Source organism: Onychostoma macrolepis, chromosome 06 (genome assembly GCF_012432095.1).
Source record: "Onychostoma macrolepis isolate SWU-2019 chromosome 06, ASM1243209v1, whole genome shotgun sequence".
Taxonomy (NCBI): domain Eukaryota; kingdom Metazoa; phylum Chordata; class Actinopteri; order Cypriniformes; family Cyprinidae; genus Onychostoma; species Onychostoma macrolepis.
The window spans coordinates 8,137,546-8,150,922 of record NC_081160.1 but is presented as its reverse complement, the minus strand read 5'-3'; the positions used below and the strand labels follow the sequence as shown (position 1 = coordinate 8,150,922).

The 13,377-nt window shown below is 37.3% G+C and overlaps 1 protein-coding gene across 2 annotated transcripts in view; it reads left to right on the top strand.

Annotated features, from left to right (window-relative positions):
• The first annotated feature begins 212 nt into the window (after positions 1–212).
• The window catches only part of myo10l1 (myosin X, like 1), a 64,285-nt gene continuing 51,120 nt past the window's right edge, over positions 213–13,377 (top strand). The window contains exon 1 of one of the 2 annotated variants that reach the window (XM_058780113.1): positions 213–672. In XM_058780113.1, the coding sequence (XP_058636096.1) occupies positions 652–672 (21 nt within the window). In that variant the 5' untranslated portion in view covers positions 213–651. Of the gene's footprint in view, positions 673–3,687; positions 3,756–13,377 lie in introns of those variants that run through there. The other variant, XM_058780114.1, reaches the window with a different exon arrangement.

Here is a 13,377-nt window from a genome sequence, read left to right as displayed (position 1 = left end):
ATCTGAGGGGCATCAGTACCACATTCAGCACATGAGATTTCAGATAATGGAATCTTGCTTTTGCACTGTATTTAACGTTTAACGCATTCGTAGTCACTGTTTCATATTGTGTATCAATAACGTACGCTTGACGCATCCCAACGCAGTGATTATCAGATACTATTTGCTTTATTGTAGATTCAGAGTGCAGCTGAAATACATGTCATGTTTATTTCTGCGAATGCACATTTCTGTCATCTTACTACCGGTATGCACGGTAAAAAGGGTGAACTTGGGGGGCTGTCTTTGCGCGTGGTGCGCCGCCCAACCGGAGATGCGCGAACGGACGCTGGCTCATTCGCTCTGGTGCAGACACCGGAGTAAGCGAGGCATGTGTTTGGACACCGGCGTTTCGATTAAATAAAAAAGACAAACCAAACCAAACACCTGAGCGTTTTCTTTTCCCACCGGCTGTTATTTGCCAACGGCCGTTTGTCGCGCCGTCAGTTGTTTGAATTGCCACCTCACGCAGGATTGCAGCGCCCTGCTCTTCGTAAACATTCGTGAATGGAAAGCAGTTGCAGAACAGACATACATCTTGTCAAACGTTTCTCGAATCCTCTGCAGTTTTGTGATTGATTAGCTGGATCCTCTTGCAGCCTTTGAGGGAAGATGGAGACCTTCTTCGCAGAGGTGGGCTCATTTTCTAACCAGGGAACGTGTCATTTCATCTGTTGTGCTTTATGTGCAATCCAAAAACAATAGTTTGTGCGCTATATGTGTGTAATAATTCCCCAATAGTGTTATGATGTAAAAACCGGTGGATAATTCTCATTGGCTGTTCACCAGGATGTTGCATGTAATGCTGTGTCTTTCTATAACGGTGCCATTCCGTTTACATACAGTCGGTTTACTGTTTACCATTTTCAAGTGCTTCATTAAAAGGAGCCAGTGCGTTATTTGACACGTTGACAGTAGTTTATGGTGAAGTCGCGTGCATCGGTGTCTCGCGCGCGCCTGGGCTGTGGCGCTCGTGAGGGGGGAAGGGGCTCGCGCATTGAAGCAGAGGCAGGGTCTCTGACATGATGTTTCTGCAAGGCAAGGGTACTATGCAAGGTTTTACAAATGCTTTCATGCATCTACATTATTTGTTATGAATGAGATTAAATGTCGCTGATTCCAAAACCAGCTCCTGAATGTGTTGTGAAGGCTGTCAGGACATAACTGAGATGATTTCCAAATTCCATATTCACAGCATTCACCTTGAGTCTGATAGGAACATATATGCAAGGGCTCATAATGAACCTTTCACCCTGAATGCATTGGTGGTTTTATTCACCTGATCTGTATTCTGCAGGACAAGGCCTCACAGCAGGTTTTTTCATCTTATTTGTTTCATTTTTATGTCTGCTTCTCTTGCTTATCTTTTTCATTTTATAGTGCAATTAGATGCCCAAATCCTACTTGATTGGATGATTTGGTCATTGCTCCTCTCTCTCTGTTAAGTGCACACACTCTTTGCTCACAAAAACACCTGCATTTTATCTAATACTGAATTATGGCATCCTCATTAAGCCATTTATCCTCTTGAGCACATGCTATGTGTCTCAAATGGTTTTAAGCAGTCAGCATTTAATCTGTGTCAGAGTGGACAACACCAACACAAGGCTTAGTGAGTAAATGACATTAATTGATGACGCCGACACTATGGATATTGTATTTATTAGATAGAAGAGCAAGAAATTGCGAAAGTAGGCTATGTGATGGCCCATAGGAACAGAACAGGAGAACCTGATCTTTGGATCCTTCACAGGCTGCCATCTGGAAGGGCCATTAATTTAATTTATGGGGCATTTACAGTGAAATCTGTCTCTGTATATGGGTTCTAATTGCTGGACTTTCCAAGTGGTTCAGATAACTAGTATGCTTGTGATACATCGGCTATAATCAGTATGACTAGATAGCTGGTTCTTGTCCATGAAAACTGGCTGCTAAGATGGGAGTTGTAGGTGGTGGGCAGGTGGTTACAATGCCGTTTTCAGTGTATTGCTTGGCTAATGCTGGGTACACACCACAAGATAATCGGGCTGATTTTGGGCCGATTTCTCCCCTTCCAACAATCCTAGGTAATGTCCCGATTATCTTGGTGATTCTAAAGGTTATCTTATCAGATTTTCCTGTGGTGTGAGGTGTGTTAAGAGTGACTGAATCTGCTCGGAAGAACGTCGGAGGCACCCCGATCGCGAATCGTAAATATTCAACAAACTTTCCCCCAAAAGAGTTGTGTAATGCTTACCCTTTTAAATGGGGTAATACATGTAAGATGCAGTGGAGCACATAAGTCCCTATAAAACTCAAGACTTGACCCTCCCACTAATATCCATATCTCTACCCAGCATCCTAATGTGTCATTGCCCAGCAGCGTCTCAGGAGCCCAGGGGTGTTTCTTGAGATCCTGAAAGCTCAGTGATCCTTTAAAGCACAACACACATGCACAAACTGCTCTCGTTCCCATTTTATTCTCCCTCTTTCTTTCTGTTTCTCTTTTAGCACCCATTTCTCTGCTGTCTGCTCTGTGGTGACAGTTCAGGTTATCATTTTGGTGACTCAACAGTCCACACCTCCAGTCCCCACAGCAACATAGGAATAGAGGCATGTTACTGGGTCACCCCATGGTCCTAGTGCTGGGTATTATATTTTAGAATCTCAAGCATGTGGTTCAGAATTAAATAGATTTCTGAATAAAGGACTGTAGGGGAGACCCCGAATAGTCGACGATTCGATGGAGGATAGGAGGAGCCTGATTCGACTCTCAATCTCACAGTCGAATATTCGCGGGGTGTTATGATCATGCCATTTTGGCTATATGGGGGTGCTGAGTGCTCAGTGACTGATTTCACATCGAACTACCGGTTTTCTCTGAATAAGTTAATATAACAGCCTATTAAGATAATGCTGTAAATAAGAATCTGAAAAGAAAGAAGCTTTAAATAAATATTTTAATGTGCGTGAATAAATCAAACCACCCCTAAAGATTTAAGTTTAACTTTCCATCCGTGACCGACAGAAGCATCTTGGCGGCATAGATTTAAATCTTTAACAAGACTCAAACTGACAAAGGCAGAGAGTGAAAGACTGGATTTTTTCGATCAGGTAAGGTACAATTGATTTCAAAACATTTCAGCCGGTTTATATATATCGTGTAGCCTATATATTATTTATCTCATATAAGCTGCATTTGGTTGAGTTACGCTGGATCAAAGCGCTTCATTGTAGTAGGCTACTACGGTGATTAGCACTTCAGCACTTTATGTTGTATAAATAATGAAGTGTATTCTATATGACATAAATGAGTTAAATCCCATTGATTAAAAACCTGCTGCTTCAATCTACTCATCTTCAGCTCGCGTAGCTCAAAACAGAAATGCAGAACATTAATAATTACTGTCATATACATGACATTATAATGAGAGCACTATTGTAAAAAATGTTGTGAATTCTTAGGCTATCTTCCTCCGTGTGTGTTAACGTCAGTATTTATGACTGTTCATTGTCTGACTTGACTCTTGGTAAAGTATTTTGCCCCGCCCCCAAAAATATGATTCGACTATCAGTCGACTATTGGCAAGATTCTAAAATCCCGATTCGACTATGAAAATCCTTATGCCTGGCTCACACTACAGGATTTTTTGCCCGATTTAGCCCTGATTTCCGAATTGGAGGGAAAATCTTGTCAAGCACCTCGATCGGTCCCGATGTTCGGCGCGGATTATCTGGTAATGTGAGGCGTTCACCGATAGAACTTTGCACCTCCCGATCTTCTAGCACACAAATCGGGGCTGCCCCGATTATATCAAACATGTTTGATATTTAGGATTTAAATCGGGATGATGACGGCTATATGATTATGTCAGCACTTATATCAGCCAATGCGAGACCGCAAAAAAGCTGCTGTACGGCTCCATTGAATAGTGGAGATGGAGGAAACTGCTTCTTGAAGTTTTGTAGTAACACGATTGTCTGTATAATATGTCGAACACGTATCACAAACGATAAGGAGAAAGAGAAGCGCTGGGGTGAAATCGCCTCAGTTTTGAACATACCTGGTGAGTGAAAGCTGCTAGTACCCTAGCTATTATGTAAACATTGCTGACGAGCTGCTGCGTGAGATCACGTGAGGCACTCCCTCTGGCATGATAATCTTAATAATATCTTGTAGTGTGTGATGCTCCACGAATTTCAAATTTTGTAGTGTGTGCATGTTTAAGATTTGAGGGACGATAATCTGCAAATATTCTCTTTATGAGTCGGGGACACTCCTAAAGGACTGACATTTTATAGAAAAACCAAAATGTTTATTAAGAGTTATGACACAGTGGTGTAGTGGTGCCTGGAGAAGTGGGTATACTCTTAATTTATGCCCCCAATTTTCATTTTATTTTTTTAACAGCCTGGCAAAGGATGAATGACCTGTGTCATAAAGAGTGACATGTAAAACTAGTCTTGCATATTTAGTTCACTCCAAAATGGGCCAGTAATATTTGCACACTGTCACTTAACTTCTGCTGCTTGAGTAGGGATCATTATGAAAATAATATTATCCACAGAAGAGGTGCAGATTTTGCAATAAAAATAATAAAATAAATAAATATATAAACAGACTGCAGCAACTGACATTTTGTCAGAACCTCTTGTAAATTACATGCTATTTTGTTTAGTTGTCTGTTCAGAATTGTGGGAGAATTGTGATCTCTAACTTACTTGAAACAAACAAAAAAATCGTGATTCTCAATCATTTCAGAAGTGAGGGGGACAGAAATGTCATATATAATAACTTTTTTTGTCTAATTGACAGGTTTTGTGACTTATTATTATTTATTAATTATTACCTCTTGCTTTTAATTGGTGAGAAATCAAATACACTGCTGGACAATAACCAATAATTTATAATATTTTTCCTGTGTTTTCCTAATGACAATTTTATGATTTGTTTATATACTACATTTTTTCCCATTTTTATCACAGAATAAGGCAGAAGATATATTTTATAGCCTAGTATCTATTGCCAAGTGTAATAAATGCTATGTCAATTAGCACTGCATTATTCAGAATCAGATGCTTTTTTATTACCTGAAGATGACTTGAAAAACACACATAAACCATATTGTTGCAATCGTGTGTTTACTGTCTTCACGTTTCTTTTTATTCAGCTTAGCCACAGTAGAGATAGCTTTGGCTACAGCGATAGCTGGATTCTTGCACGTCGTGACTCGTAAGTTAGTACTTCTATGAGGCCGTTTTGTACTTCCTGCGCGAAAGCGCCATCCAGCTTCGAGTAGCCTATAAATGAAACATACACTGCATGAGAGTGTTTACGTCTTTACTGGATGTTTTTAGGGAATATTTGCATTTATTCACATGCGATTGGATTAGTTACTCATATGCTGGACTGTCATGATTTGGCTAGTGCAGGACACTACTGATTGATGCGCATCAGAGGGGATTTAGAAGCGGGTATATGGAATGCCGACTGATAAAGAAGTGAGTATACGCCATATACCCTCCACAACACCACTGTTATGAGATGTGTCATTGTTTTAAAAATATTACAAAATATTAGGCTAATTATGTTGGGGACCCACTTACTTTTCTAGGCAATTTTCTAATGTAGGCCAGAGATTATATATAAGTATTATTAGTGCTGACCATATAACTTCTGTTCAGATGAGAATTGGATGTGAAGGCCTACATCTTTACAGGAAGTTCTATTTTTATGCACCAGTTTTAAAATCTCAGTTCAAAAAAACATATCGTCAAACTCTATCTGTTTGAACTCATACAGAAAATTGTAAGTATTAATAAAGCATATCTAATTGGAGCATTGGAGCTTTAAAAAAAAAAAAAAAAAAAAAAAGGTCTGGGATGTAACAGCTAAATGAACAGTCAGATTTTTTTTCCCCCAATCTTGCATCCTGTGGTCACAATCAGCCAATTTTGCAAACCCAGCCTTGACCTTGATGGCACGCATTCTTGACCTTGATGAAATTTAAACACTATGTGAAAGTAGCTGTAAATCCTAAAATGATAAATGTTAGAGAGGATATGGACACAACACTCAATATTGAAAAGAGTGTCTGATTAAGTGTGTGTGTGTGTGTCCACCCTTTTATTCAATACTTTTTGAAACCTCCATTTGCCAGTTTAACAGCTCTAAATTTTCTCCTATAATGCCTGATGAGGTTAGAGAACACCTGACAAGAGATCAGAGACCATTCCTTCATCCAGAATCACTCCAGAACCTTTAGATTCCCAGCTCCATGTTGGTGCTTCTTCTCTTCAGTTCACCACTCATTTTCTACAGGGTTCAGGTCAGAGGACTGGAATGGCCAGCAGAAGCTTGGTTTTGTGCTCAGTGACCCATTTTTATGTTGTTTTTGAGGTTTGTGTTTGGATTATTGTACGGTTGGAAGATCCAAACATGGCCCATTATAAGATTTCTAACGGAGTCTGTCACTTATTGATTTTTTATCTGTTGATAGAATCCATGATGCCATGTGTCTAAACAAGATGTCCAGCAGAAATATAGGCCCACAACATCAAAAATACAGCAGTATATTTCATTGTACACATGGGGTACTTTTTATCCCTGTGTTCACCAAACCCATCTTGAGTGTTTGCTGCTAAAAAGCTCATTTTTTAGTCTCTGATAACTGAATATGCTGGAGTTTGTTTTTGGATGAGCGAGGAGAATTTTTCTTGAAACCCTCCCAAACAACATGTGGTGATGTAGGTGTTGTTTGACAATTATTATTTTTTTAAGGTTTTCTGGCCCCGAGACTCAACTATTTTCTGCAGTTCTCCAGCTGTGGTCCTTGGAGAGTCTTTAGCCACTCAAACTCTCCTTCTCACCGTGCATTAGGACGATATAGACACACGTCCTCTTCCAAGCAGTTTCATTACATTTTATGTTGATTGGAAATTCTTAATTATTGCCCTGATGGTGGAAATGGGAATTTTCACTGCTCTAGCTCTTTTCTTAAAGCCATTTCACTAATTTGTGAAGCTCAATTATCTTTTTCTCATTGTGATGGATGATTAAGGGAATGGATGATTAAAGGAATTTGGGCTTTGTTTTCCCTCCTATTTATATTTCTGTGAAACAGGAAGCCATGGCTGGATAATTTCATGTTCATAATCACCCCGGCGTGCTCAAAATTGTGAATATGAATGGGAATATACTTCAGAGATATTTTACTCATAAGAATTTATAGGGGTGCCAATAATTGTGTCCAACGTGTATTTGAGAAAAACATTTATTTCATAATGATATTTCCCCCCATTTTATATTTTTATTATCCAATGAAAGGTTAGATTTTTGTGAATTTTTTAAATAAAAGATCAAAAGGATTAACAATGAAGATTATTTTTTCAGCCTTCTTTGATCGTATTTACCAAGGGTGCCAATAATTCTGACCACTACTATATATATATATATATATATATATAATAAATAGTTTTAATTTAGTTTTAAAATTTACAATTTCATTCAATTTTAATTTTTTTTTTTTTTTTAATATACACTCCTTTTATGTTGATTTTAAACACACACACACATCTCTGAGCCAGAGCTGTGGAAACTGGAATCTAGACATTTGAAGAGAAAACAAAAAGAGTGATTCAAAACATGTTTTTTTTTTTCTTTAAATTTTTCAGGTCAAATTATGGCTTTAATATAATTCCTTTATAGTGTTTTTGTGTCTGTGTGCACTTAATATAATTTAACTAATAACACTACTTGAAAAAATGCTTGCAGATGTAATTGTGCCACTATGGCATGTCCACAGTCTAAAGCAATGGCAACTAGGGAATGCCAACCCAAAATGTCTCTCACCAAACACAGAGACCTATTTATAAAGATAGGCTGGGGGGAAAAGTAGAAAAAGGACAGGAAGTCAGAGAAAAGAGTGCTGAAAGATTGAAAAAAGAACTAATAAAAGAAGAAATATCTTTCATAATAATAATAACATAACAAACATCAACAATCTCTGAACTTCTGAATGGAATGGATGTTGGCATACACAATTTACATTTTTATGTCTATTGGCTATTAGCTAAATGTAGAATTCTAATAATCTAGTTTTTTTAAATAACACTGTTGGCGGATTAATAATATGTATTCTTGTGATGTTCTTGGTGGTTCTAGTTTTTGGTGGATAAAGATGTGAGAAATGTTATGTGATTTGCTGACAGGTGGTAGGAGCTTCAGCAGGTGTGCAGCTGTTTCACAGAGCAGAAACTAAAGTTCATTTGACGTTTCAGTTGAGAAATCTGTATCATCCTTTATTATATGCATCCCAGGTCAGAGCAGAATTCATATTAGCATCCTTTTGTTAGTCACCTCTTGGTGACATGAATTGTGTGTCCTCTCACGCTCTCTGTGGTTCTGTGAAAATCAGCCACTGGAGATGTGTGACCTATATTTCCTCAGCAGCTTCATTTGAAGCGAGTGCCTTGATTCGTTCCAGTGTGAATTTCTCTCTTTTCCCTTTCTCTGTATATCAGTCTCTCTTCAACATTGCTGTCTCACTCCTCTCTTTTGATTCATCCATTTCCGCAATGCACTAATTTCACAGGTTGTTTGAAGTACTGGGATTTAACATTGACTTTCTTCTTTAAATTATCTTTTTTATCACATGCTGTAGGCCTTTGGAAAAGATTGGTACCATCAGTTTCTATTCCCCTTTTCTTCATCATTCTTGCTTTAAGTTTTTGTAGTCTTTACCCTTTTCGGTTTGATTGTGTTCTGTGTTTTCATAATACTGAAGGAAGCTCTTAGAGATATTCTGTCTCTTGTGATTTTTTTTTTCTGTGCACTTGTTTGGTTGCCGTCTAAATGAGGTGTGATTGTTGTACTGTGTGTATCAGAGTTACATTGTGTGTGTATGTGTGTGTTTACTGCCTCTTAACCTGGAAAGTTTTTCTTTCCTTCAAGGGGATCAGTGTGTGACAAGTGTCAGATTCTCATTATCAGGTTAAAAATTGCATTTATTATGGATTCTTGTGAGGTTTTAATTTAACGTTGACCTCTTAGACCTTACACTGTAAAAAGTGATAAGTTGACTTAACTTAAAAAAAAAAATAAGGAACCCATTGCCTTTAAATTATTAAGTAAATAATAATAATAAAATAAAAAAAAGGTTAAGTGAACTTGACAATTCACTTAACTTATTTTTTTAAATTATCATTTACTTAAAAATTTTAAGGTAACGGGTTTCCTCAATTTTTTCAAGTTAAGTCAACATCACTTTTTACAGTGTAATAGCCAGGGGTGTGGACTCAAGTCACATGACTCGAGACTTGACTCGGACTCGAGTCCCAAATTTGATGACTTGCGACTCGACTCAACATAATTAAAGAAGACTTTAGACTCGACTTAGACTTTGACAGCAATGACTCGAGACTTGACTTGGACTTGAGCCCTGTGACTCGGAAAGACTTGATCAGATCAGCGTCGTTATCACTCTAGACAGGTGCGCTTGACTGGCAATAAGCCAGAGACTGCGTTCAGGGAGCGCTTGATATACAGTATATGCTAGTATAAATTAATGGAGTAACTGTACAATTTACGACAAAAGAACCGAGATACGGAAAAAATAAATAAATAACATGATTCGTCTAGTAGCTATCTCCGCTCGTGAAAAGCGCTGCCCTGCCCTGCCCATTTGATCGCCGCTCAGCAGACACACGGAGCGGGCAGGAGAAACGAGAGAAACTCATCATCACCGTGACCGCTGCTGTTAAATGCTAAACATATTCCTCACTTCTTTTGTTTGTCTGACACCGAGGTGCACCATGAGTGACGGATCCGCATCCCGCCACGACCCTCGCAGTTCTACCAACTCGATGTGCTTTAATTTTCATTTTTATTGGTAAACACCTCTCCGAGACCTTTTTTTTTTTGTCAGATCTCCACTGTTGCATATTTTAATTGCATGTGCATTTTATTTTATTTAAACCTCAATTAAGTTTAAAGTTAATCCATAATCAAGATTTAAACCTGAGTTTAAAGTTATGGTGCAAATATTACTTAAATCCAGGATCAAAATGATGGGTTAAAATGTAAACCTGCTTATTTTTAAAGGTTTAAAGTTTGGTGCGAAATAATTATTAGATAAACCTTGATTTAAGCTAGATTTAAAATTAATTATTGCAAAAAAAAATTAGCTATAATTTGAAGAAGAAAAAAAGGGGCAATTGGCCTAATGATCATTTTAAAATATAATTTGAAGAAATGTTCTTTCACAAAATTATTTGTGAATTGTAGTCTATATATAACTATAAAATATACTCAATTTTTCTCCCTCTTCACCAGGCACTCATTTCACTTTTATTTCGTTCAGGATAAATAGTTGAATTCACGTGTTGTAAATCAGTCTGTATATAGCACATAGCCCCTAAATTTAGCGATCAACTATGCATATTATATACTTAACATTTAACGTACATCATTTTGTCTTTGTTACTCTTAGTTATAAAGAATGGTAGCACAGCATATTGCAGGTTTCCTCTCACATGTAAAGCATGGTAGCAGTTATTTCTTCTAGTTCTTTCAAAGCGGTTCTTTCTGAGTTTCTGCTCACATGTTTTTAAATCTGTTTCATTGAGGTTCCAAATAATGGCTCATTGGCTTAGATATAACAAACACCTAGAAGCATATATTCTTCTTATGCACACATGCAAAGTATTGCAGCTGTTATTTCTATGAAATTATGTTGTCTTTGCTATTCTGTTACTAATAAAATTGTTTTTTTTCACTGCTTGTCCTATTTTGGCACAATCCCTAAACTGAACTTGAGTAGTTTTACTAAGGGCACCCATCTCACATGAAATTAAACTATGTAAAACATATTCTACCCAACTTCCTGATATAAATTACTATAAATTTGATATGGGAATTAATACTGAGACACTAATTTGGGCAAAGAGCACTAATGACTTGTTTAAGACTTGAAGCTAAAATTTGAGGACTTGCGACTCGACTTGGACTTGCCTATTTTGACTCGGGACTTGACTTGGGACTTGTCTGTCTTTTATCTTAAGTCAACATTCTACTTTAATAGTATAGATAATTTGACTTTTGCTTGATAAAATTAAGTTTTTAAAAGAAAAAAACATATTGACCTACTTTAAGTAACATTTTTGATTAACTGGTATGGTATGGTTTTTTATAAAAATTTCTTTTTAGTTTGTATGAATGTCAGTTTTTGTCTTTGGGAAAATAACTATTTTGATTAATATTAAATAAAAATGTAACATTTGAACCAAACCATAAATATAATTTGGGGTTGGGGGATGAAATAAATGAATTTGGCTGTAACAAATAAAAAAAATAAAAAGTTGATCCAAAGTAATTTTTTCAGTGTATAGCCATGTAATAAGCAAGCTAATGTTTCCTGATCCACCCTGTCAGGATTTATTTTGCGATAATGATTGGCTGACTGTACATTATCCCTCCTTTGGTTCCAGTTCACCCACATAACCGTATTATAGGATCATGAGCAGAACAGCAGGACATACAGTGACATGAAGGCTTTCAAAATCAGGATGGAGACAGAGACATAGAGAAAAACTGAGATTTAGCTGCATGTGTATACGCAAGTGTTTTCAGTTAGAGAGACCAGCAGAGAGAAGCACTGAGCAAAGTTGTCTCTCCTGACCCAGATCAGCCGCCTCCGCCTGCCTGTGAAGAGCAGATCTGACAGACCGCTCCAGGGAAAAGTGCAAATCTCTTTCTACCACAGCTGATGCACGTGTGCCCCTTCCTGTGTCTCCATTCCTCCTTTTCCTCTCTCACTGTACATTCATGGCATCATTATATGGTCTAGTCACTGTTCCGGTCCCTTGTGTATAATTTGAATGGTCGCTCGTGAAGTCTCACTCGTCAGGAGTGATAGCTTTTTCTTTTATTCAAGTCATCATCTTTGAGACTGTCAGAATATGAACTAAACCCCATGTGGAGAGAAACCAGGGTGCCTCAATCCCAACATTAAATCCCAGCCTCTGATCATTGCAGGGTTTTTACTGAGGCACATTTTAGCACTGGGGGCTACTGAAAATGCTGGGTTACTTCAGCCGTGGATAATAAGAGATACTTTTGAAGTGTCTGGCCACGTCACTGAAATTAAAGGGATAATTCACCCAAAAATGAAAATTCTGTCATCATTTATTCACATGTAAACACATACAGCACATATATAACACACACGTTTCTGTGTCTACTATAGGTGTATGTATCTGTGTTGATCATTGTTTCAATGCAAATAAAAGACTTAATTAAACCTATTTATTATATAAGGAAATCATATCTCTTCACAGGACTTAGATTAAGCTGCTCATTTTCCTGATTATCCCTGTAAAGCTGCTTTAAAACAATTTGTGTTGTATAAAGCACTATATAAATAAAGGTGACTTGACTTGAATTTGCATTTTAAAATTAAAAAGTCATACAGGTTTACAAGAGGTGAGGAAATAATGACATAATTGTCATTTTTGGGTGAACTGTCCCTTTAAGTATAATGTCCATGTACCAAGCAACAGCCAATGGCTCTCACAGAACATCACGGAGTACATTTTTACTTGGAAACTGTATTTATAGAAACAAACAAAAAAAATATTTATTTGGGATGATATTTATATAAAATCACTGAAAAATCAGCCACCAGATATGCAGAGAGATAGGAATGGACTCAAAGTTTATTTTAGTGGACTATGTAGCTAAATGATACTGGGTCAGGTCATGAATATTTTAGATGCTTTTTACCCTCATTTTAACCTATTGTTAATGGGTATTGCCAAGGAAAAATTTTATTGGTTTCAAATTGGTTTTAGTTGTTGAAATCCAACAGGTTCCTGATTTATGCATTTATTCAACATCTGAAGTATGAGTCTCCTTGGTAGTGTTTGAACAGCACACTGTATATGTGTGTGTGACGTATGCAGTCCTCACCTGAGACTCATCGCCATCTGTTCATACCAAGACCAGACTGGAAAAATGCAAAAACAAGAAAAAATAGATGGGGAAGTTAAAAATTTGATGACATTATCAGTGTAATAGTTTCTTTAAAGAAACTCATAGGGGCACCATTTAATGTCTAATATAATGTATAGTCTGCTACTTTGGAATTTATCTTCTGTGGTTTACATCTAGTTTTGTGTATTCAGTCCTTAGGCAAAAGGGTAAAAGGTTTGTGTGCATTTGCAATAAACCCCATAAGTTGAGAAAACCTGTAAAAGGCATTAACACTAAGGGTTTTAACTGTAACTGTAACTGTAAGTGGTTTGTTGCAATCAGCTGCTGGAAGAGACCGTCTGACCTGATGTGGCTATGCTGTCTGAGGC